This window comes from Mobula hypostoma, chromosome X2 (genome assembly GCF_963921235.1).
Source record: "Mobula hypostoma chromosome X2, sMobHyp1.1, whole genome shotgun sequence".
NCBI lineage: Eukaryota > Metazoa > Chordata > Chondrichthyes > Myliobatiformes > Myliobatidae > Mobula > Mobula hypostoma.
The window spans coordinates 2,900,001-2,925,096 of record NC_086129.1 but is presented as its reverse complement, the minus strand read 5'-3'; the positions used below and the strand labels follow the sequence as shown (position 1 = coordinate 2,925,096).

Below are 25,096 nucleotides of genomic sequence, written 5' to 3'. Positions count from 1 at the left end.
CTTCAACCCCAGCCCCGGCCGCCAGCAACAGGAAAAGCTGAAGATTTGGGGCCTTCCCCGCCGGAGATTCTCGATCGCACAGTAGCAGCGGCAGCGAAGCGGGCATTTCAGAAGTTTCTCCAGATGTTCCTCTGTACTCTCACGTCCGTCTCCATTAAATCAGAATTGTGCACGGCCCCCTATTTAACAAATACGATATCATTTCACCGGAGAGGCCGCATGCCCTGCGTCGTGCTGCCATCCCGCCATCTGTATCCACTGGAATTTAGAAGGATGAGAGGGGATCTGATTGAAACATATAAGATTATTAAGGGATTGGACACGCTGGAGGCAGGAATCATGTTCCCGATGTTGGGGGAGTCCAGAACCAGAGGCTACAGTTTAAGAATAAGGGGTAGACCATTTAGAATGGAGTTGAGGAAAAACTTTTTCACCCGGAGAGTGGTGGATCTGTGGAATGCTCTGCCTCAGAAGGCAGTGGAGGGCAATTCTCTGGATTCTTTCAAGAAGGAGTTAGATAGAGCTCTTAAAGATAACGGAGTGAAGGGATATGGGGAGAAGGCAGGAACTGGATACTGATTGTGCATGATCAGCCATGATCACAGTGAATGGCGGTGCTGGCTCGAAGGGCCGAATGGCCTACTCCTACACATATTGTCTATTGACCGAGCGCCCGTCGCACTTTCCCGGAATGTTTCTCCGGCCCCTGTGAACGGACGTGCTCAATGATAGGCTGATTTGGGGACCTGCCACTCAGCGGATGCTTCTTTCTTTTCGTTGTCGTCGGTGATCACACCATTTTCTGTGAAATCTCAAGCAGGGGTTCCTGACCATTTTTTTAACGCCCCGGGCCAATACCATCAAGCAAGGAGCCCATGTGGACCCCAGGTCTGGGTACCGCTGCTCTATAGACTACCGCCTATGAAATAATCCAAACCCCCACCAGGAGATCAGCAGTTTCCGACTTACTCAAACCACCCCGTCTGGCACCAACAACCCTCAAAGTCACTCGGGCCACCTTTCTTCCGCCACCCATCCTGAAGTTCGGCCGGGGGCAACCACCGGACCCCTCGACCGCGCCCGCACGCTGTTACGCATCGAGTCGCGGCCACATGATTGGCTGATTGGGTATCTGCATCGGCGAGTGGGCACACCTAGTAAGGTGGCCACCGCGCGTTACGATCGAAGGGGAAAGAAAATGAATTATTGTTCAGGATCGGTGCTCTGATCTAAAAGTGCAGCAGCCGTTTAAGCGCTGAAACGAGATGGCTACTTATTTCAGACAGCTGATACGACTGAAAGGACGTTCTTTCTGTTCAACGCTCTGAGGCAAGATGATTCTTCTAAAATAACATTGAAGTATATCTTGGCCAGCCACGGCTTATCGTGCTGAAACTATCTTCTTAATTTCTTCAATTGACACAACAGGGCTCTTCACAAAAAGCGGGGCAATTGGAGGAGAAGATGGCGGCGTGACGCAGCGCGCGCGGTCTCTCCGGTGAATGATATCTGTAATCTGTCAAGTTGGGGACCGTGCACAATTCTGATTTGATGGAGACGGACGTGAGAGTACGGAGGAACATCTGGAGAAACTTCTGAAATGCCTGTTTCGCTGCTGCTGCTACTGTGTGGTAACCGGAATCTCCGGAGCAGAAGGCCCCGAAATCCTCGGCTTTGCTTGTTTCGGCGGCCGGGGTGAGGTCGAAGGCGCTCGGCAGAGGAAGGCGCTCGGGAGGCTGTATCAGAGGCTCGAAGTTTTCGGTCGGACGGACTCAGTGTCGGCTGGGGTCGGCTGCTTCCAAGGCATCAGCAAGTTGACGGTGCCTGGAGGTTTATGGTAGGGAGTTTCTCCCTTTTGTCGCCGCTATCGGGGACTCGGGAGACGATCGACTCGGGGACATTTGAGACTTTATTTACCGTGCCCATCGTTTGTTCTTCATCAAATTATGGTATTGCTTTGCACTGCTGTAACTATATGTTATAATTATGTGGTTCTGTCAGTGTTAGTCTTTGGTTTGCCCTGTTTTCTGTGATATCACTCCGGAGGAACATTGTATCATTTCTTAATGCATGTATGCATTTCTAAATGACAATAAAAGAGGACTGAGTGTTCTCATAATCTAATCTAACTAGCTGCCGTGGGTGTGTGTCAGGAGGATCGGGAAGGGCTGTTTGACGGGCGAACAGTTACAGGGGGTAGATGGGACCGCCCAGCATGGAGTCGATGGGCCGAATGTCTCCTCTGATCGTCCTTCTCGCCCTGCTCTTCTGAGGGCGTAAAGCTTCCAGTCAGCTTAGAAATCATCGGAAACCACAGGAATACTGGCCAGAGAGTTCCAAAGGCCTGTAATCCTTTCTTATCCCGAGGTTATCCTTATCCCGTGGAGGTGACCTCCATTCCCACATAGCTGCCGGCCTCCCCGCGCTCTCCGAAACTCTCCGCGCGTAGACGCTGTCTCAGCCACCTGGCAGCGTTGGAATTAGGACTTAGAATTAGCGCACACAATCTTGTTCGGAAGGTAAGAAGGATACCCTTAATTGAAATGAATGTTCTAGCTTTGATATCCGTGATCTACAATATTCATAAGGTACTTACGAATACCATTAAGGCAACAACTAGTCGAAAAGGCCTGGCACATCGCCTTCACCAGCCTGCCCGTTATCACGGACACATAAACAGAGAGGTGCTGGAAAAGGGGCCAGTAACACCATGAAGGGTCCCGCCCACCCTGCTCACGGACTGTCTGTCCCACTCCCGTCGGGGAGGAGGCTACGTAGCGCCCACACCAGGACCGTGAAGGATCCCACCCACCCTGCTCACGGACTGTCTGTCCCACTCCCGTCGGGGAGGAGGCTACGTAGCGCCCACACCAGGACCGTGAAGGATCCCACCCACCCTGCTCACGGACTGTCTGTCCCACTCCCATCGGGGAGGAGGCTACGTTACATCCACACCAGGACCATGAAGGGTCCCACCCACCCTGCTCACAGACTGTCCGTCCCACTCCCATCGGGGAAGAGGCTACGTTACATCCACACCAGGACCGTGAAGGATCCCACCCACCCTGCTCACGGACTGTCCGTCCCACTCCCATCGGGGAGGAGGCTACGTAGCGTCCACACCAGGACCGTGAAGGATCCCACCCACCCTGCTCACGGACTGTCTGTCCCACTCCCGTCGGGGAGGAGGCTACGTAGCATCCACACCAGGACCGTGAAGGATCCCACCCACCCTGCTCACGGACTGTCCGTCCCACTCCCATCGGGGAGGAGGCTACGTAGCATCCACACCAGGACCGTGAAGGATCCCACCCACCCTGCTCACGGACTGTCCGTCCCACTCCCATCGGGGAGGAGGCTACGTAGCACCCACACCAGGACCGTGAAGGGTCCCACCCACCCTGCTCACGGACTGTCTGTCCCACTCCCATTGGGGAGGAGGCTACGTAGCACCCACACCAGGACCGTGAAGGGTCCCACCCACCCTGCTCATGGACTGTCTGTCCCACTCCCCTCGGGGAGGAGGCTACGTAGCGTCCACACCAGGACCGTGAGGGATCCCACCCACCCTGCTCACGGACTGTCTGTCCCACTCCCATCGGGGAAGAGGCTACGTTACATCCACACCAGGACCGTGAAGGATCCCACCCACCCTGCTCACGGACTGTCTGTCCCACTCCCATCGGGGAGGAGGCTACGTAGCATCCACACCAGGACCGTGAAGGATCCCACCCACCCTGCTCACGGACTGTCCGTCTGTCCCACTCCCATCGGGGAGGAGGCTACGTAGCAACCACACCAGGACCCACAGACTCTAAAACAGTGATTTTCCCCAGGCAGTGAGTCTGATCAACACCTCCACCCACTAACCCACCCTTCCACACCCCCCAAACCACCACTACTTTATCATTTCCTGTCAGAGTCACCTTCTGCACAGACCCTCTGGTACCTTGTTGTTGTCCCTCTCCCAGTCTTGTGGCGCACTGGGCGAAATTTGTCGCTGTTTCTACGAGGCTGGGTTGCTAGCTCGACGCTCGACCCGGGCGGCATAGAGAGCGCGCAAGGGGCGGGCAGGAATCGAACCCAGGACATTTTACCTCAAAGGCCAGTGCTGATACCACAACACCACTAGCCAGCTACTCGTCTGTCCGTGCCCAGCATCACTTTAAGTTCATACAGTCAACCTGCGTATATAAGCTATCTTATATATTTATATTTATTGTGTTTTTAAATAAATTATTATTGTGTTCTTTATCTTAATGCGTTTTCTTCTGTGCAGCATCAGATCTGGAGTAACAATCATTTCGTTCTCCTTTACACTTGCAAACTGGAAATGACATTGAATAATCCTGAAACTGAGACTGAGTACGTTTCCTGTCCGATGCTCTGCAGGCTTTGCAAACTGGGGTGACATCAAGCCACATCACAAAGAGCACTGGGTGGGATGATTAAACCAGACGTTAACGGTCTGTGCTTCTCAACTTCCAATTTCCCCGACAAAAGAAATTAACCATCTGTCCAAAGGAAATGAAATCTTTGGTCTGCTGCAAAATCGATTAAAAGTGTCGGATTAGAATAAGAGAGCATCACACTTCTGAACGACATGGGCTTCCTGTATCTTTCTGAATCTATTTCAAAGATCTCTTCCTTGTTTTTAACGCTCCTACTGGTCTGGAACCGGAGCACGTCATGGAATAGTTTTTTTTTTGCTCGAAGCTTCGGTTCTTCTTCCGCCGGCCTCTTAAATCTAAACAAGCTCCCTCAAAAGATAATTGGCACTTCAGCTTTTCTGGTGCTGAGTTTGCCACAGCCGGGGGTGGTGGTGGGGATAAGCTCCCACTACCTATAAAGTGCTCCAAATGGCGTGCGTCTCCAACAGCCTCTGACAACCAGGCCCAACTCTCGGCCTTCACGTATGGCTCAGCCACTAGGCCCGGTGGAACTGTTTCTACTGACAAGAGAAGGGGCAAAGGCACCTCAAAACCAGTCAGCCTCAGGCTGCGGCCCGCCCAGGAGAAGGAAGACTCTCGATTTTAAACCTCCGCTGCCTTGCGGCCGTACCCAGCCTGCGGGAAAGGCCTCGGGAGCAAACCCCGAGGAAGAAATCCGGAGCCCGGGGTCCCTGAGGCAGTTTGATGTGGTTTACAACTTCACTCTGGCAACCTCTGCGACGACACTGGTGCCAAGCTGTATTGGCGCTTGCCCTTCCCTTGGACTGCGTCGCTGACGTGGAGAGGGGGAGCCCATTGCACGGGCAACAGCCAGTTCTTCACATCTTCCCGCCCGGGCTTGGGCCCAGGAGAGAAGACACCGTCCATCAGAGGCACAAACCTGTGATCCCCTGGATCGACAGCCGCCTGCTACAGCTTTATATCAATACTCAATACGTAAGTCTATAGAACATAAGAAATAGGAGCAGGAGTCGGCCATCTGACCCGTCGAGCCTGCTCCACCATTCAATAAGATCATGGCTGATCTGGCCACGAACTCATCCCCACCCACCTGCCTTTCCCCCATAAACCTTAATTCCCCTACTGTGCAAAAATCTATCCAACCTCACCTTAAATATATTTACTGAGGTAGTCTCCATTGCTTCATTGGGCAGAGAATTCCACAGATTCACCACCCTCTGGGAAAAGCAGTTCCTCCTCACCTCCGTCCTGAATCTACTCCCCCGAATCTTGAGACTATTTTCTTTGAGGCTAGTTTTCGTCTCACCGACCAGTGGAAACAACTTTCCTGCCTCTATCTTATCTACCCCACTCATAATTTTATATGCAGGCTCAGGTCTGAACCGATTTGTTTACCCTTGCTTTTAACGAAGCAACACGCACAAAATGCAGGCCAGGCAGCATCTTCGGAAAAAGAGTACACAGTCGACGTTTTGGGCAGCCCTCCCCGCACCCCCAACCTTCTGGCTCTGACTTGTCATCTTTTTTTCTCTCCAGTGCTGCTGAAGGGGTCTCGGCCCGAAACGTCGACTGTCTATCCATTTCCATCGATGCTGCCTGACCTGCTGAGTTCCTCCGGCATTGTGTGTGTGTGCGCGTGTGTGTGTGTGTGTGTGTGTGTGTGTCTGTGTGTGTGTGCGCGCGTGTGTGTGCCTGTGTGTGTGTGCGCGTGTGTGTGTGCGCGTGTGTGTGTGTGTGTGTGTGTGTGTGTGTGTGTGTGTGTGTGTTTTGCTTTACACTTCCAGCATCTGCAGACTTTCTCTTGTTTGAGATTGCTTTTAAATGATACCCTTTTCACGTTTGCAATTTCTGCCCTTTGTAAGGCACTTTAACGCACAATGTCTGAATGAAAAGCGCTCTATAAATAAAATTATTACTGTTATTAAGAACATCAATAATTAAAATCGTCCCTTTAAGTTTGCTACAGCCGGGGGTGTTAATAAGGAACGAGCTCCCACTACCTGGTATATGCGTCTGACAACCAAGTCCAGCTCCCGGCCTTCACGTGAGGCTTAGTTACTGAGCCTGGCGGAACCGTTTCTTCTGACGGGGGCAAAGGTGGGTTACTGGCACCTTAAAACCAATCGTCTTTGGGCAGATGGAGCTTGTCATCCAGGGTTGGCGGCTCATCCAGGAGAAGGAAAACTCCGATCTCAAGCCTCCGCTGCCTTTCAGCTGCACCCGCTCATTAGAATCACTGTTCAGATATTTCCACCAACGAGCAGATTTACAGGTGGACTCAATAAAGTGGCCGTGGGGTGCCTATGTTTCGTGCAGGGTGGTTTCAGATTTTACGGAGTCGGAGGGCAGTACAGTGAGGGCCCTTGTCCTGGCCGATCCTGTGGTAATCACCAAACCCATCAGCGGTACAGAAAGCCCTCCCCGCACTGAACATATCGACATGAAACACTGTCACAAGAAAGCAGCATCCGTCATCAGGGACCCCCACCTCCCCTGCCACCTCTCTTGTCACTGCTGCCATCAGGGAGGAGGTACAGGAGCCTCAGGACCCGCACCACCAGGTTCAGGAACAGTTATTACCCCTCAACCATCAGGAAGGAGGTACAGGAGCCTCAGGACCCACACCACCAGGTTCAGGAACAGTTATCACCCCTCAACCATCAGGAAGGAGGTACAGGAGCCTCAGGACCCACACCACCAGGTTCAGGAACAGTTATTACCCCTCAACCATCAGGAAGGAGGTACAGGAGCCTCAGGACCCACACCACCAGGTTCAGGGACAGTTATTACCCCTCAACCATCAGGAAGGAGGTACAGGAGCCTCAGGACCCACACCACCAGGTTCAGGAACAGTTATTATCCCTCAACCATCAGGAAGGAGGTACAGGAGCCCCAGGACCCACACCACCAGGTTCAGGAACAGTTATTACCTCTCAACCATCAGGCTTTTGAACCAACGGGAATAACTTCTCTGCCCCATTATTAAAATGTTTCCATAACCTATAGACCCATTTTCAAGGACTCCTCAACTCACATTCTCGATATTTATTGCTTATTTACTTATTATTATTTTTTTGACCTTTTTTCACATTTTTACAGTTTGCTGTCTTTTGCACATTGGCTGTTGGCCTGGCTGGGTGCAGCCTTTCATCAGCTGTATTTCGTTTCTCTGAATGCCCGCAAGGAAATGACATTAATGTGCACTGATGGTGTATTTGCTTTGAACGGACCGCTCCCTTCCTTCCGCCGGCTACTGTTACTGACCACGAGGGCACGGAGCCACCCTCCACCTGACTGGATCACCAACAGTGGGCTGAATCTGCACGGCCTTCTCTTCCCCCACCGACCCCCCCCCCCACCGGCCGGACGCCGCACCGGACGTTGACTCTCACGGACTCAGCGCTACCCGCGTTCACAGATCTCTCCGGCCGCCAGGATGCAGCGGAACGAACAGGTCCCTTGCTCCTCCTGGCCTCTCTTTGAGAGGAGAACCTCACCTGACGTGAAGGCCGCAAGGAACGTCAGCCCTGACCGGCGGGGCGGCAACATTAGAAAGCGACAAAAACTGTGCACAGATTAGAGAGGGTTAAGAACACAGGCCAATCTCTTGACGACACACAGCAGACGTTAGGCCACACAGCTGCGGACCAACACACAAGCAGCGACAGCATTATAACCACATGCATCTTCCAAAAAAATAACCGGGTGTTAAACAAGCCTTGAAGGGAGAGGGGGGGGCCACTCAGCCTTGGTCCCGTATCTCTGTGGGAAGAGAGTATGGAAGAGCTTGGGGACGCTGCCTGACCTGCTGAGTTCCTCCAGCATTTTGTGAGTTTGTGTGTTGCTCTGGATTTCCAGCATCTGCAGAATCTCCTGTGTTTACCGTCTACGTCGTGTGCGTACGTCAGCGACGATGCACTCTGCCCTCTCCCCCTGCCACCGGTCAAAGTTCAGCACCTGACTGGAGACTTAACTCCGACCGACCATTCATCGCCGCCATCATCATGATGTGCCGCGCCGCATGACATCATCATTATGTGCCGCGTCGCAGGACGCGGGCCACCATGATTGTTCCTGGCAGAAGTGGTTTGTCGTCACCTTCTTCTGGGGCAGTGTGTGTGTGTGTCTGTGTGTGTGTGTGTGTGTGTGTGTGTGTGTGTGTGTGTTTACAAGATGGGTGCCCCCCTCACCGCCCATTATCAATAAATACTCTTCAGAAATTATCTGCCTGGCATCACTGGTGGCATAACCAGGACTTGTGATATGCATCGCCTGATCATACCTGCTCCTTCGGCTTCATGTGACCCTGATTGGGGGGTGTAGGGGGTAGAGTCACAGGCCTCAGGGCAGAGGGACGTCCGTTTAGAACAGAGATGGGTGGGGGGATTCCTTTCAGCCGGAATCTGTGGAATCCATTGCCACGGATGGCTGCGGGTAACGTTTATGGTGGAGGTCCATAGGTTCCTGATTGGTCAGGGCATCAAAGGTGACGGGGAGAAGGCAGGGGAACCCCAGCCCCTGCACACCCGACTCCAAGGCCTACCCAGTGTTTGAAGAAAGCCCTCCCTCTGTACTTCCCACTCCAAGGCCTGCCCAGTGTTTGGAGAGAGTCCTCCCCCTGCACATCCCAATCCAAGGCCTACCCAGTGTCTGGAGAGAGTCCTCCCCCTGCACATCCCAATCCAAGGCCTACCCAGTGTTTGGAGAGAGTCCTCCCCCTGCACACCCCAATCCAAGGCCTACCCACGGGCGTTTGGAGAGAGTCCTCCCCCTGCACACCCCAGTCCAAGGCCTACCCAGTGTCTGGAGAGAGTCCTCCCCCTGCACACCCCAATCCAAGGCCTACCCACGGGCGTTTGGAGAGAGTCCTCCCCCTGCACACCCCAATCCAAGGCCTACCCAGTGTTTGGAGAGAGTCCTCCCCCTGCACATCCCAATCCAAGGCCTACCCAGTGTCTGGAGAGAGTCCTCCCCCTGCACATCCCAATCCAAGGCCTACCCAGTGTCTGGAGAGAGTCCTCCCCCTGCACATCCCAATCCAAGGCCTACCCAGTGTTTGGAGAGAGTCCTCCCCCTGCACATCCCAATCCAAGGCCTACCCACGGGCGTTTGGAGAGAGTCCTCCCCCTGCACACCCCAATCCAAGGCCTACCCAGTGTTTGGAGAGAGTCCACCCCCTGCACATCCCAATCCAAAGCCTACCCAGTGTTTGGAGAGAGTCCTCCCCCTGCACACCACAATCTAAGACCTACCCAGTGTTTGGAGAGAGTCCTCCCCCTGCACACCCCAATCTAAGACCTACCCAGTGTTTGGAGAGAGTCCTCCCCCTGCACACCCCAATCCAAGGCCTACCCAGTGTCTGGAGAGAGTCATCCCCCTGCACACCCCAATCCAAGGCCTACCCAGTGTCTGGAGAGAGTCCTCCCCCTGCACATCCCAATCCAAGGCCTACCCAGTGTCTGGAGAGAGTCCTCCCCCTGCACATCCCAATCCAAGGCCTACCCAGTGTTTGGAGAGAGTCCTCCCCCTGCACACCCCAATCCAAGGCCTACCCAATGTTTGGAGAGAGTCCTCCCCCTGCACATCCCAATCCAAGGCCTACCCACGGGCGTTTGGAGAGAGTCCTCCTCCTGCACATCCCAATCCAAGGCCTACCCAGTATTTGGAGAGAGTCCTCCCCCTGCACATCCCAATCCAAGGCCTGCCCAGTGTTTGGAGAGAGCTTTCCTCCATCAGTGTTTGGGAGGAAGTACAGGACCATGTCAGAGGTAGTTTTCTGTACTGAGGTGATAACCACAAGAGATTCCGCAGATGCTCAACGTCCGGAACGAAAAGGACAAAATGCTAGAGGAACATAGCAGGTCAGGCAGCGTCTATTGAGATGAGAAAACCGTTGATGTTTGGAGAGAGTCCTCCCCCTGTACACCCCAATCTAAAGCCTACCCAGTGTTTGGAGAGAGTCCTCCCCCTGCACACCCCAATCTAAGGCCTACCCAGTGTTTGGAGAGAGTCCTCCCCTTGCACACCCCAATCCAAGGCCTACCCAGTGTTTGGAGAGAGTCCTCCCCCTGCATATCCCAATCCAGTGCCTACCCAATGTTTGGAGAGAGTCCTCCCCCTGCACACCCCAATCCAAGGCCTACCCAGTGTCTGGAGAGAGTCCTCCCCTTGCACACCCCAATCCAAGGCCTACCCAGTGTTTGGAGAGAGTCCTCCCCCTGCATATCCCAATCCAGTGCCTACCCAATGTTTGGAGAGAGTCCTCCCCCTGCACACCCCAATCCAAGGCCTACCCAGTGTCTGGAGAGAGTCCTCCCCCTGCACATCCCAATCCAAGGCCTACCCAGTGTCTGGAGAGAGTCCTCCCCCTGCACATCCCAATCCAAGGCCTACCCAGTGTCTGGAGAGAGTCCTCCCCCTGCACACCCCAATCTAAGGCCTACCCAGTGTCTGGAGAGAGTCCTCCCCCTGCACATCCCAATCCAAGGCCTACCCAGTGTCTGGAGAGAGTCCTCCCCCTGCACATCCCAATCCAAGGCCTACCCAGTGTCTGGAGAGAGTCCTCCCCCTGCACATCCCAATCCAAGGCCTACCCAGTGTCTGGAGAGATTCCTCCCCCTGCACACCCCAATCCAAGGCCTACCCAGTGTCTGGAGAGAGTCCTCCCCCTGCACATCCCAATCCAAGGCCTACCCAGTGTCTGGAGAGAGTCCTCCCCCTGCACACCCCAATCCAAGGCCTACCCAGTGTCTGGAGAGAGTCCTCCCCCTGCACATCCCAATCTAAGGCCTGCACACCCCAATCCAAGGCCTACCCAGTGTCTGGAGAGAGTCCTCCCCCTGCACATCCCAATCCAAGGCCTACCCAGTGTCTGGAGAGAGTCCTCCCCCTGCACATCCCAATCCAAGGCCTACCCAGTGTCTGGAGAGAGTCCTCCCCCTGCACATCCCAATCTAAGGCCTACCCAGTGTCTGGAGAGAGTCCTCCCCCTGCACATCCCAATCCAAGGCCTACCCAGTGTTTGGAGAGAGTCCTCCCCCTGCACACCCCAATCCAAGGCCTACCCACGGGTGTTTGGAGAGAGCCTTAAGGTCCTCCCCCTGCACATCCCAATCCAAGGCCTACCCAGTGTTTGGAGAGAGTCCTCCCCCTGCACATCCCAATCCAATGCCTACCCAATGTTTGGAGAGAGTCCTCCCCCTGCACACCCCAATCCAATGCCTACCCAGTGTCTGGAGAGAGTCCTCCCCCTGCACATCCCAATCCAAGGCCTACCCAGTGTCTGGAGAGAGTCCTCCCCCTGCACATCCCAATCCAAGGCCTACCCAGTGTTTGGAGAGAGTCCTCCCCCTGCACATCCCAATCCAAGGCCTACCCACGGGCGTTTGGAGAGAGTCCTCCCCCTGCACATCCCAATCCAAGGCCTACCCACGGTCGTTTGGAGAGAGTCCTCCCCCTGCACACCCCAATCCAAGGCCTACCCAGTGTTTGGAGAGAGTCCTCCCCCTGCACATCCCAATCCAAGGCCTGCCCAGTGTTTGGAGAGAGCTTTCCTCCATCAGTGTTTGGGAGGAAGTACAGGACCATGTCAGAGGTAGTTTTCTGTACTGAGGTGATAACCACAAGAGATTCCGCAGATGCTCAACGTCTGGAACGAAAAGGACAAAATGCTAGAGGAACATAGCAGGTCAGGCAGCGTCTATTGAGATGAGAAAACCGTTGATGTTTGGAGAGAGTCCTCCCCCTGTACACCCCAATCTAAAGCCTACCCAGTGTTTGGAGAGAGTCCTCCCCCTGCACACCCCAATCTAAGGCCTACCCAGTGTTTGGAGAGAGTCCTCCCCTTGCACACCCCAATCCAAGGCCTACCCAGTGTTTGGAGAGAGTCCTCCCCCTGCATATCCCAATCCAGTGCCTACCCAATGTTTGGAGAGAGTCCTCCCCCTGCACACCCCAATCCAAGGCCTACCCAGTGTCTGGAGAGAGTCCTCCCCCTGCACACCCCAATCTAAGGCCTACCCAGTGTCTGGAGAGAGTCCTCCCCCTGCACATCCCAATCCAAGGCCTACCCAATGTTTGGAGAGAGTCCTCCCCCTGCACACCCCAATCTAAGGCCTACCCAGTGTTTGGAGAGAGTCCTCCCCCTGCACACCCCAATCTAAGGCCTACCCAGTGTTTGGAGAGAGTCCTCCCCTTACACACCCCAATCCAAGGCCTACCCAGTGTCTAGAGAGAGTCCTCCCCCTGCACATCCCAATCTAAGGCCTACCCAGTGTTTGGAGAGAGTCCTCCCCCTGCACATCCCAATCCAAGGCCAACCCAATGTTTGGAGAGAGTCCTCCCCCTGCACACCCCAATCCAAGGCCTACCCACGGGTGTTTGGAGAGAGTCCTCCCCCTGCACATCCCAATCTAAGGCCTACCCAGTGTCTGGAGAGAGTCCTCCCCCTGCACATCCCAATCCAAGGCCTACCCAGTGTCTGGAGAGAGTCCTCCCCCTGCACATCCCAATCCAAGGCCTACCCACGGGCGTTTGGAGAGAGTCCTCCCCCTGCACATCCCAATCCAAGGCCTACCCAGTGTCTGGAGAGAGTCCTCCCCCTGCACATCCCAATCCAAGGCCTACCCAGTGTCTGGAGAGAGTCCTCCCCCTGCACACCCCAATCTAAGGCCTACCCAGTGTCTGGAGAGAGTCCTCCCCCTGCACATCCCAATCCAAGGCCTACCCAGTGTCTGGAGAGAGTCCTCCCCCTGCACATCCCAATCCAAGGCCTACCCAGTGTCTGGAGAGAGTCCTCCCCCTGCACATCCCAATCCAAGGCCTACCCAGTGTCTGGAGAGAGTCCTCCCCCTGCACACCCCAATCCAAGGCCTACCCAGTGTCTGGAGAGAGTCCTCCCCCTGCACATCCCAATCTAAGGCCTACCCAGTGTCTGGAGAGAGTCCTCCCCCTGCACATCCCAATCTAAGGCCTACCCAGTGTTTGGAGAGAGTCCTCCCCCTGCACATCCCAATCCAAGGCCTACCCAGTGTCTGGAGAGAGTCCTCCCCCTGCACACCCCAATCCAAGGCCTACCCAGTGTCTGGAGAGAGTCCTCCCCCTGCACATCCCAATCCAAGGCCTACCCAATGTTTGGAGAAAGCCCAACCCTGTACACCCCAATCTAAGGCCTACCCAGTGTTTGGAGAGAGTCCTCCCCCTGCACACCCCAATCTAAGGCCTACCCAGTGTTTGGAGAGAGTCCTCCCCTTGCACACCCCAATCCAAGGCCTACCCAGTGTTTGGAGAGAGTCCTCCCCCTGCATATCCCAATCCAGTGCCTACCCAATGTTTGGAGAGAGTCCTCCCCCTGCACACCCCAATCCAAGGCCTACCCAGTGTTTGGAGAGAGTCCTCCCCCTGCACATCCCAATCCAAGGCCTACCCAGTGTCTGGAGAGAGTCCTCCCCCTGCACATCCCAATCCAAGGCCTACCCAGTGTCTGGAGAGAGTCCTCCCCCTGCACACCCCAATCTAAGGCCTACCCAGTGTCTGGAGAGAGTCCTCCCCCTGCACATCCCAATCCAAGGCCTACCCAGTGTCTGGAGAGAGTCCTCCCCCTGCACATCCCAATCCAAGGCCTACCCAGTGTCTGGAGAGAGTCCTCCCCCTGCACATCCCAATCCAAGGCCTACCCAGTGTCTGGAGAGAGTCCTCCCCCTGCACACCCCAATCCAAGGCCTACCCAGTGTCTGGAGAGAGTCCTCCCCCTGCACATCCCAATCTAAGGCCTACCCAGTGTCTGGAGAGAGTCCTCCCCCTGCATATCCCAATCTAAGGCCTACCCAGTGTTTGGAGAGAGTCCTCCCCCTGCACACCCCAATCCAAGGCCTACCCACGGGCGTTTGGAGAGAGTCCTCCCCCTGCACATCCCAATCCAAGGCCTACCCAGTGTTTGGAGAGAGTCCTCCCCCTGCACATCCCAATCCAATGCCTACCCAATGTTTGGAGAGAGTCCTCCCCCTGCACACCCCAATCCAATGCCTACCCAGTGTCTGGAGAGAGTCCTCCCCCTGCACATCCCAATCCAAGGCCTACCCAGTGTCTGGAGAGAGTCCTCCCCCTGCACATCCCAATCCAAGGCCTACCCAGTGTTTGGAGAGAGTCCTCCCCCTGCACATCCCAATCCAAGGCCTACCCACGGGCGTTTGGAGAGAGTCCTCCCCCTGCACATCCCAATCCAAGGCCTACCCACGGTCGTTTGGAGAGAGTCCTCCCCCTGCACACCCCAATCCAAGGCCTACCCAGTGTTTGGAGAGAGTCCTCCCCCTGCACATCCCAATCCAAGGCCTACCCAGTGTTTGGAGAGAGCTTTCCTCCATCAGTGTTTGGGAGGAAGTACAGGACCATGTCAGAGGTAGTTTTCTGTACTGAGGTGATAACCACAAGAGATTCCGCAGATGCTCAACGTCCGGAACGAAAAGGACAAAATGCTAGAGGAACATAGCAGGTCAGGCAGCGTCTATTGAGATGAGAAAACCGTTGATGTTTGGAGAGAGTCCTCCCCCTGTACACCCCAATCTAAAGCCTACCCAGTGTTTGGAGAGAGTCCTCCCCCTGCACACCCCAATCTAAGGCCTACCCAGTGTTTGGAGAGAGTCCTCCCCTTGCACACCCCAATCCAAGGCCTACCCAGTGTTTGGAGAGAGTCCTCCCCCTGCATATCCCAATCCAGTGCCTACCCAATGTTTGGAGAGAGTCCTCCCCCTGCACACCCCAATCCAAGGCCTACCCAGTGTCTGGAGAGAGTCCTCCCCCTGCACACCCCAATCTAAGGCCTACCCAGTGTCTGGAGAGAGTCCTCCCCCTGCACATCCCAATCCAAGGCCTACCCAATGTTTGGAGAGAGTCCTCCCCCTGCACACCCCAATCTAAGGCCTACCCAGTGTTTGGAGAGAGTCCTCCCCCTGCACACCCCAATCCAAGGCCTACCCAGTGTCTGGAGAGAGTCCTCCCCCTGCACATCCCAATCCAAGGCCTACCCAGTGTCTGGAGAGAGTCCTCCCCCTGCACATCCCAATCCAAGGCCTACCCAGTGTTTGGAGAGAGTCCTCCCCCTGCACATCCCAATCCAAGGCCTACCCAATGTTTGGAGAGAGTCCTCCCCCTGCACACCCCAATCCAAGGCCTACCCACGGGTGTTTGGAGAGAGTCCTCCCCCTGCACATCCCAATCTAAGGCCTACCCAGTGTCTGGAGAGAGTCCTCCCCCTGCACATCCCAATCCAAGGCCTACCCAGTGTCTGGAGAGAGTCCTCCCCCTGCACATCCCAATCCAAGGCCTACCCACGGGCGTTTGGAGAGAGTCCTCCCCCTGCACATCCCAATCCAAGGCCTACCCAGTGTCTGGAGAGAGTCCTCCCCCTGCACATCCCAATCCAAGGCCTACCCAGTGTCTGGAGAGAGTCCTCCCCCTGCACACCCCAATCTAAGGCCTACCCAGTGTCTGGAGAGAGTCCTCCCCCTGCACATCCCAATCCAAGGCCTACCCAGTGTCTGGAGAGAGTCCTCCCCCTGCATATCCCAATCTAAGGCCTACCCAGTGTTTGGAGAGAGTCCTCCCCCTGCACACCCCAATCCAAGGCCTACCCACGGGCGTTTGGAGAGAGTCCTCCCCCTGCACATCCCAATCCAAGGCCTACCCAGTGTTTGGAGAGAGTCCTCCCCCTGCACATCCCAATCCAATGCCTACCCAATGTTTGGAGAGAGTCCTCCCCCTGCACACCCCAATCCAATGCCTACCCAGTGTCTGGAGAGAGTCCTCCCCCTGCACATCCCAATCCAAGGCCTACCCAGTGTCTGGAGAGAGTCCTCCCCCTGCACATCCCAATCCAAGGCCTACCCAGTGTTTGGAGAGAGTCCTCCCCCTGCACATCCCAATCCAAGGCCTACCCACGGGCGTTTGGAGAGAGTCCTCCCCCTGCACATCCCAATCCAAGGCCTACCCACGGTCGTTTGGAGAGAGTCCTCCCCCTGCACACCCCAATCCAAGGCCTACCCAGTGTTTGGAGAGAGTCCTCCCCCTGCACATCCCAATCCAAGGCCTGCCCAGTGTTTGGAGAGAGCTTTCCTCCATCAGTGTTTGGGAGGAAGTACAGGACCATGTCAGAGGTAGTTTTCTGTACTGAGGTGATAACCACAAGAGATTCCGCAGATGCTCAACGTCCGGAACGAAAAGGACAAAATGCTAGAGGAACATAGCAGGTCAGGCAGCGTCTATTGAGATGAGAAAACCGTTGATGTTTGGAGAGAGTCCTCCCCCTGTACACCCCAATCTAAAGCCTACCCAGTGTTTGGAGAGAGTCCTCCCCCTGCACACCCCAATCTAAGGCCTACCCAGTGTTTGGAGAGAGTCCTCCCCTTGCACACCCCAATCCAAGGCCTACCCAGTGTTTGGAGAGAGTCCTCCCCCTGCATATCCCAATCCAGTGCCTACCCACTGTTTGGAGAGAGTCCTCCCCCTGCACACCCCAATCCAAGGCCTACCCAGTGTCTGGAGAGAGTCCTCCCCCTGCACACCCCAATCTAAGGCCTACCCAGTGTCTGGAGAGAGTCCTCCCCCTGCACATCCCAATCCAAGGCCTACCCAATGTTTGGAGAGAGTCCTCCCCCTGCACACCCCAATCTAAGGCCTACCCAGTGTTTGGAGAGAGTCCTCCCCCTGCACACCCCAATCTAAGGCCTACCCAGTGTTTGGAGAGAGTCCTCCCCTTACACACCCCAATCCAAGGCCTACCCAGTGTCCAGAGAGAGTCCTCCCCCTGCACATCCCAATCTAAGGCCTACCCAGTGTTTGGAGAGAGTCCTCCCCCTGCACATCCCAATCCAAGGCCAACCCAATGTTTGGAGAGAGTCCTCCCCCTGCACACCCCAATCCAAGGCCTACCCACGGGTGTTTGGAGAGAGTCCTCCCCCTGCACATCCCAATCTAAGGCCTACCCAGTGTCTGGAGAGAGTCCTCCCCCTGCACATCCCAATCCAAGGCCTACCCAGTGTCTGGAGAGAGTCCTCCCCCTGCACATCCCAATCCAAGGCCTACCCACGGGCGTTTGGAGAGAGTCCTCCCCCTGCACATCCCAATCCAAGGCCTACCCAGTGTCTGGAGAGAGTCCTCCCCCTGCACATCCCAATCCAAGGCCTACCCAGTGTCTGGAGAGAGTCCTCCCCCTGCACACCCCAATCTAAGGCCTACCCAGTGTCTGGAGAGAGTCCTCCCCCTGCACATCCCAATCCAAGGCCTACCCAGTGTCTGGAGAGAGTCCTCCCCCTGCACATCCCAATCCAAGGCCTACCCAGTGTCTGGAGAGAGTCCTCCCCCTGCACATCCCAATCCAAGGCCTACCCAGTGTCTGGAGAGAGTCCTCCCCCTGCACACCCCAATCCAAGGCCTACCCAGTGTCTGGAGAGAGTCCTCCCCCTGCACATCCCAATCTAAGGCCTACCCAGTGTCTGGAGAGAGTCCTCCCCCTGCACATCCCAATCTAAGGCCTACCCAGTGTTTGGAGAGAGTCCTCCCCCTGCACATCCCAATCCAAGGCCTACCCAGTGTTTGGAGAGAGTCCTCCCCCTGCACACCCCAATCCAAGGCCTACCCACGGGCGTTTGGAGAGAGTCCTCCCCCTGCACATCCCAATCCAAGGCCTACCCAGTGTTTGGAGAGAGTCCTCCCCCTGCACATCCCAATCCAATGCCTACCCAATGTTTGGAGAGAGTCCTCCCCCTGCACACCCCAATCCAATGCCTACCCAGTGTCTGGAGAGAGTCCTCCCCCTGCACATCCCAATCCAAGGCCTACCCAGTGTCTGGAGAGAGTCCTCCCCCTGCACATCCCAATCCAAGGCCTACCCAGTGTTTGGAGAGAGTCCTCCCCCTGCACATCCCAATCCAAGGCCTACCCACGGGCGTTTGGAGAGAGTCCTCCCCCTGCACATCCCAATCCAAGGCCTACCCACGGGCGTTTGGAGAGAGTCCTCCCCCTGCACTCCCCAGTCCAAGGCCTACCCAGTGTCTGGAGAGAGTCCTCCCCCTGCACATCCCAATCCAAGGCCTACCCAGTGTCTGGAGAGAGTCCTCCCCCTGCACACCCCAATCCAAGGCCTACCCACGGGCGTTTGGAGAGAGTCCTCCCCCTGCACATCCCAATCCAAGGCCTACCCAGTGTCTGGAGAGAGTCCTCCCCCTGCACACCCCAATCCAAGGCCTACCCACGGGCGTTTGGAGAGAGTCCTCCCCCTGCACATCCCAATCCAAGGCCTACCCACGGGCGTTTGGAGAAAGCCCACCACCAGCCGCCAACCCGCGGCCCCTCCCCCACAACCCTCCCAGCACACCTCACTGCAAGGCTTGCCTTTCCACGGACAGAAATCGTAATTAAAAATGAAGTTGTACCAACCGTGGCTTGATGGCTCTGTAGTCGGCGATGTGGCTACACACGGAACAGATGGTTGGAGGAAGGGAGAACAGGAAGAGCAGCATGCACAGGAGCGGGAGAGATGGAATAGAAACATAAGCGAGCATCGAGAAATTCCACAACAACCAGTAATAATTAGATTGTTAAAACATCTCAAACAAGGGGATAAAGGTGGGGGGGGGGTTGAAAATTAATCTTATGCTGTAAAACAAAAAGAACCCTTCAGGCCCAGTCACATGGTACACCAAATTGCAGTTGTCAAGGCAACAATGATTGAAAAACAAAATGGCTGCCACGGTTACATTAACGCCAGCTGAAAACAACATACAAAGTCGCTCCTCGCTCAACGTTTCAGTCGGGAACACATTTCAGGGTGGGGAGGCGGTTTGAAGACCTAAGACCATTCCCTTCCGCACCCGCCCGCCTCTGCCTTCTGCCTCAGGACTTTGGTGGCGAGAGCCGATCTGACCCGAGTGCGGCGGGTTTGGGGCTCCGAGCGGCTTTAGGGGGAGCTGCGGGGGGAGAACCATTTTACATCGCAAGTGAAATAAGAGGCAAGCAGAGGTCTCCTGGAACGTTAAATCCGTGTTTCGAAAATACTTACCTCAGCAACAAATCAGATGTAAAACATTCAACAAACAGCTTTATAAATAGCAGTTAACATCCTGAGAGCCGGGAATGAGGGTGGCTGCTGGCCCAGCTGGCCACAAACCGTCGACTCTGTCCAAGGATCAAAGAATCTGGGCCAGCGGACTCTCTCCGGATGCCCTCTTGCCTGAAAATTTTTATGACTAATTGCTTCGCACGTAAAACTTTTAAGATTGCCTCGCGCAATTGCTCCCGGTTGGCCCATCGACACTCGACCCAAAAACAGGCAAACACATTTTGCATGAAGCAAGAAGCGTTCTTTGCCCTCTGAACGTACAACTTAATTGAAAGAAAAGTACTTTTCATTACAGGGGGGAGAGAGAAAAAACACCCATTCAGCCACAATAATCCATTGCGAACTTAATTCAATTAGGCAGATGCTGACTCCAATCAATTTTAGCCGACTGGTCAGGTATGCTTTTGAGGTAAGGGATTATAAACTGATGGGACAGTTGCACAACACTGTTTTGGCTCTAAGGTCTGTATTGATTTAAGCTGACAAATAAATTGCTCTTTGAAAATTAGGTTAGAGGTCACTTCTTGCTTCCAATCTGACAACTCCCAATTAGCTTTATAGGCTGAATTTTAATGGTCAAAGGCACACACAGTCTCCTGGAGGATGCTGGGAAGTAGCGAGTTTAATAAACTTGGGGCTTCGTTTTGGCTGACAAGAGGTGGGAGAGCGCACAGCTGACTTCAGAGATTTCTGCAGTAATATCTCTGTGTGTTTGTGCGTGAGAGAGTGATTGAGTAGGGAGGGGGAGAGGGAGGGGGGACAGAGAGGGGGGGAGAGAGGGACGGCAAGTGATTGTGGGTGCCCGTGAGTGATTGAGTAGGGAGAGGGAGAGGGAGGGGGGACAGAGAGGGGGGGAGAGAGGGACGGCAAGTGATTGTGGGTGCCCGTGAGTGATTGAGTAGGGAGAGGGAGAGGGAGGGGGGACAGAGAGGGGGGGAGAGAGGGACGGCAAGTGATTGTGGGTGCCCGTGAGTGATTGAGTAGGGAGGGGGAGAGGGAGAGGGGACAGAGAGGGGGGGAGAGAGGGACGGCAAGTGATTGTGGGTGCCCGTGAGTGATTGAGTAGGGAGGGGCAGAGGGAGAGGGGACAAAGAGCGGGGAGAGAGGGACGGCAAGTGATTGTGGGTGCCTGTGAGTGATTGAGTAGGGAGGGGGAGAGGGAGAGGGGACAGAGAGGGGGGGAGAGAGGGACGGCAAGTGATTGTGGGTGCCCGTGAGTGACTGAGTGTGCCCCTGATTTAGAGTGGGTAAGTGTGTACCTGTGAGTGATTGAGAGAGAGCGAGAGAGCGAGTGTACCTGTGATTGAGAGAGAGATAGAGAGAGGGTACCTGTGATGGACTGAGGAGAGAGAGAGACACACACACAGAGACAGAGAAAGAAAGACAGACAGAGAGAGAGACAGAGACAAGACAGAAAGACAGAGTCACTGAGTGTGCGTACGTGTGCGATTATGCGAGTTTATGTACAGGAGCCTGTGTTGTCGGCGGGCATGCATGAAAGGCTGGTTGAACAAGGAAACGCACACGAGATTGAAGTAGCAGTGATACTGGAATGTTTTTGTGGGTGTGAGAGACGTTCTAAGAATGGGAGTGAGGGTGAGTGTGCCTGTGTGTGTGTGTGTCTGTGTGTGTGTGTGTGTGCGTGTGTGTGTGCGCGCGCGTGCGTGCGTGAGACTGAAGATTAAAGGATAGCATTTTAAGCAGTGGCCCCCACCCTGCCCAAGTGGGCCGACACAATGATGATGTTCTCTGCTGGTTAGACGATTCCCGGTTCTGCGCATTCCTTAGTGCGACCTCAATCCCCATGTTGGTCCTTGCTGTCTCCCATCCAGAACCGCGCACCATGCATTTCCTATTTTTTGTTTTTAAATTCAGTGACGACAGTCGGGCGAGCTACCCTGCCCCAGCGAGCCCCGACAAACGATGAACCCTAACCCAGTCACGGGGCAAACTGCGATGGCCAAGTTAACCTCACCGGCACTGCGCCGGACTGTGGGAGGGAGCCGGAGCACCCGGGGGAAGGCCCAGGCGTTCCACGGGGAGGAAGACGCGTGGAATCGCCTTGCAGAGGATGCTGGGAACTGAACTCTGACCTCGGCTGTAAGGCCGACGGGCGACCCGCGGCCCGCGACGCCACCGAGACGCCCTAGCTCTGTCTAGGCAGTCAGTACTGGAGGCGTTCCAGAAGACGTAATCGACACCAGAGATTCTGCAGATGCTGGAAATCCAGAGCAACACACACAGACACACACACACACACACACACAAAATGCTGGAGGAACTCAGCAGGTCAGGCAGCATCTGTAGAAAATTTTAAACAGCCCACCATTTGGGCCAAGACCCTTCATCAGGACTGGAAAGGGTGGGGGTAAAGTTGCTAGAACAAAATGGTGGGGTTGGGAGGGGATGGGAGGGAATCTGATAGGAGAGGAGAGTGGACCGTGGGAGAAAGGGAAGGAGAAGGGACACCAGGGGGAGGTGATGGGTGGGAAAGGTAAAGGGCTGGAGAGGAAGGAATCTGACAGGAGAGGAGAGTGGACCGTCGGAGAAAGGGAAGGAGGAGGGACACCGGGGGGAGGTGATGGGTGGGAAAGGTAAAGGGCTGGAGAGGAAGGAATCTGACAGGAGAGGAGAGTGGACCGTCGGAGAAAGGGAAGGAGGAGGGACACCAGGGGGAGGTGATGGGTGGGAAAGGTAAAGGGTTGGAGAGGAAGGAATCTGATGGGAGAGGAGAGTGGACCGTGGGAGAAAGGGAAGGAGGAGGGACACCAGGGGGAGGTGATGGGTGGGAAAGGTAAAGGGCTGGAGAGGAAGGAATCTGACAGGAGAGGAGAGTGGACCGTGGGAGAAAGAGAAGGAGGAGGGACACCAGGGGGAGGTGATGGGTGGGAAAGGTAAAGGGCTGGAGAGGAAGGAATCTGATCGGAGTGGAGAGTGGACCGTGGGAGAAAGAGAAGGAGGAGGGACACCAGGGGGAGATGATGGGTGGGAAAGGTAAAGGGCTGGAGAGGAAGGAATCTGATGGGAGAGGAGAGTGGACCGTGGGAGAAAGGGAAGGAGGAGGGACACCAGGGGGAGGTGATGGGTGGGAAAGGTAAAGGGCTGGAGAGGAAGGAATCTGATGGGAGAGGAGAGTGGACCGTGGGAGAAAGGGAAGGAGGAGGGACACCAGGGGGAGGTGATGGGTGGGAAAGGTAAAGGGCTGGAGAGGAAGGAATCTGATCGGAGAGGAGAGTGGACCGTGGGAGAAAGGGAAGGAGGAGGGACACCAGGGGGAGGTGATGGGTGGGAAAGGTAAAGGGCTGGAGAGGAAGGAATCTGATCGGAGAGGAGAGTGGACCGTGGGAGAAAGGGAAGGAGGGACACCAGGGGGAGGTGATGGGTGGGAAAGGTAAAGGGCTGGAGAGGAAGGAATCTGATCGGAGAGGAGAGTGGACCGTGGGAGAAAGGGAAGGAGGAGGGACACCAGGGGGAGGTGATGGGTGGGAAAGGTAAAGGGCTGGAGAGGAAGGAATCTGATGGGAGAGGAGAGTGGACCGTGGGAGAAAGGGAAGGAGGAGGGACACCAGGGGGAGGTGATGGGTGGGAAAGGTAAAGGGCTGGAGAGGAAGGAATCTGATCGGAGAGGAGAGTGGACCGTGGGAGAAAGGGAAGGAGGAGGGACACCAGGGGGAGGTGATGGGTGGGAAAGGTAAAGGGCTGGAGAGGAAGGAATCTGATCGGAGAGGAGAGTGGACCGTGGGAGAAAGGGAAGGACGAGGGACGCCAGGGGGAGGTGATGGGTGGGAAAGGTAAAGGGCTGGAGAGGAAGGAATCTGATCGGAGAGGAGAGTGGACCGTGGGAGAACGGGAAGGAGGAAGGACACCAGGGGGAGGTGATGGGTGGGAAAGGTAAAGGGCTGGAGAGGAAGGAATCTGATCGGAGAGGAGAGTGGACCGTGGGAGAAAGGGAAGGAGGAGGGACACCAGGGGGAGGTGATGGGTGGGAAAGGTAAAGGGCTGGAGAGGAAGGAATCTGATCGGAGAGGAGAGTGGACCGTGGGAGAACGGGAAGGAGGAGGGACACCAGGGGGAGGTGATGGGTGGGAAAGGTAAAGGGCCGGAGAGGAAGGAATCTGATCGGAGAGGAGAGTGGACCGTGGGAGAAAGGGAAGGAGGACGGACACCAGGGGGAGGTGATGGGTGGGAAAGGTAAAGGGCTGGAGAGGAAGGAATCTGATCGGAGAGGAGAGTGGACCGTGGGAGAAAGGGAAGGAAGAGGGACACCAGGGGGAGGTGATGGGTGGGAAAGGTAAAGGGCTGGAGAGGAAGGAATCTGATCGGAGAGGAGAGTGGACCGTGGGAGAAAGGGAAGGAGGAGGGACACCAGGGGGAGGTGATGGGTGGGAAAGGTAAAGGGCTGGAGAGGAAGGAATCTGATCGGAGAGGAGAGTGGACCGTGGGAGAAAGGGAAGGAGGGACACCAGGGGGAGGTGATGGGTGGGAAAGGTAAAGGGCTGGAGAGGAAGGAATCTGATCGGAGAGGAGAGTGGACCGTGGGAGAAAGGGAAGGAAGAGGGACACCAGGGGGAGGTGATGGGTGGGAAAGGTAAAGGGCTGGAGAGGAAGGAATCTGATCGGAGAGGAGAGTGGACCGTGGGAGAAAGGGAAGGAAGAGGGACACCAGGGGGAGGTGATGGGTGGGAAAGGTAAAGGGCTGGAGAGGAAGGAATCTGATCGGAGAGGAGAGTGGACCGTGGGAGAAAGGGAAGGAGGAGGGACACCAGGGGGAGGTGATGGGTGGGAAAGGTAAAGGGCTGGAGAGGAAGGAATCTGATGGGAGAGGAGAGTGGACCGTGGGAGAGAGGGAAGGAGGAGGGACACCAGGGGGAGGTGATGGGTGGGAAAGGTAAAGGGCTGGAGAGGAAGGAATCTGATCGGAGAGGAGAGTGGACCGTGGGAGAAAGGGAAGGAGGAGGGACACCAGGGGGAGGTGATGGGTGGGAAAGGTAAAGGGCTGGAGAGGAAGGAATCTGATCGGAGAGGAGAGTGGACCGTGGGAGAAAGGGAAGGAGGAGGGACACCAGGGGGAGGTGATGAGTGGGAAAGGTAAAGGGCTGGAGAGGAAGGAATCTGATAGGAGAGGAGAGTGGACCGTGGGAGAAAGGGAAGGAGGAGGGACACCAGGGGGAGGTGATGGGTGGGAAAGGTAAAGGGCTGGAGAGGAAGGAATCTGATGGGAGAGGAGAGTGGACCGTGGGAGAGAGGGAAGGAGGAGGGACACCAGGGGGAGGTGATGGGTGGGAAAGGTAAAGGGCTGGAGAGGAAGGAATCTGATCGGAGAGGAGAGTGGACCGTGGGAGAAAGGGAAGGAGGAGGGACACCAGGGGGAGGTGATGGGTGGGAAAGGTAAAGGGCTGGAGAGGAAGGAATCTGATCAGAGAGGAGAGTGGACCGTGGGAGAAAGGGAAGGAGGAGGGACACCAGGGGGAGGTGATGGGTGGGAAAGGTCAAGGGCTGGAGAGGAAGGAATCTGATCGGAGAGGAGAGTGGACCGTGGGAGAAAGGGAAGGAGGAGGGACACCAGGGGGAG

The 25,096-nt window shown here is 55.6% G+C and overlaps 1 protein-coding gene across 5 annotated transcripts in view; it reads right to left on the bottom strand.

Moving 5' to 3' along the window:
• LOC134341002 (cell adhesion molecule 1-like) overlaps positions 1–25,096 on the bottom strand; it is a 582,596-nt gene that overhangs the window by 31,105 nt on the left and 526,395 nt on the right. For 3 of the 5 annotated variants that reach the window (XM_063038685.1, XM_063038688.1, XM_063038686.1), the window contains one exon: positions 18,843–18,875. The exons of the other annotated variants lie outside the window; for them this stretch is intronic. In XM_063038685.1, the coding sequence (XP_062894755.1) occupies positions 18,843–18,875 (33 nt within the window). The remainder of the gene's footprint in view (positions 1–18,842; positions 18,876–25,096) is intronic. 5 annotated transcript variants of the gene reach the window in all.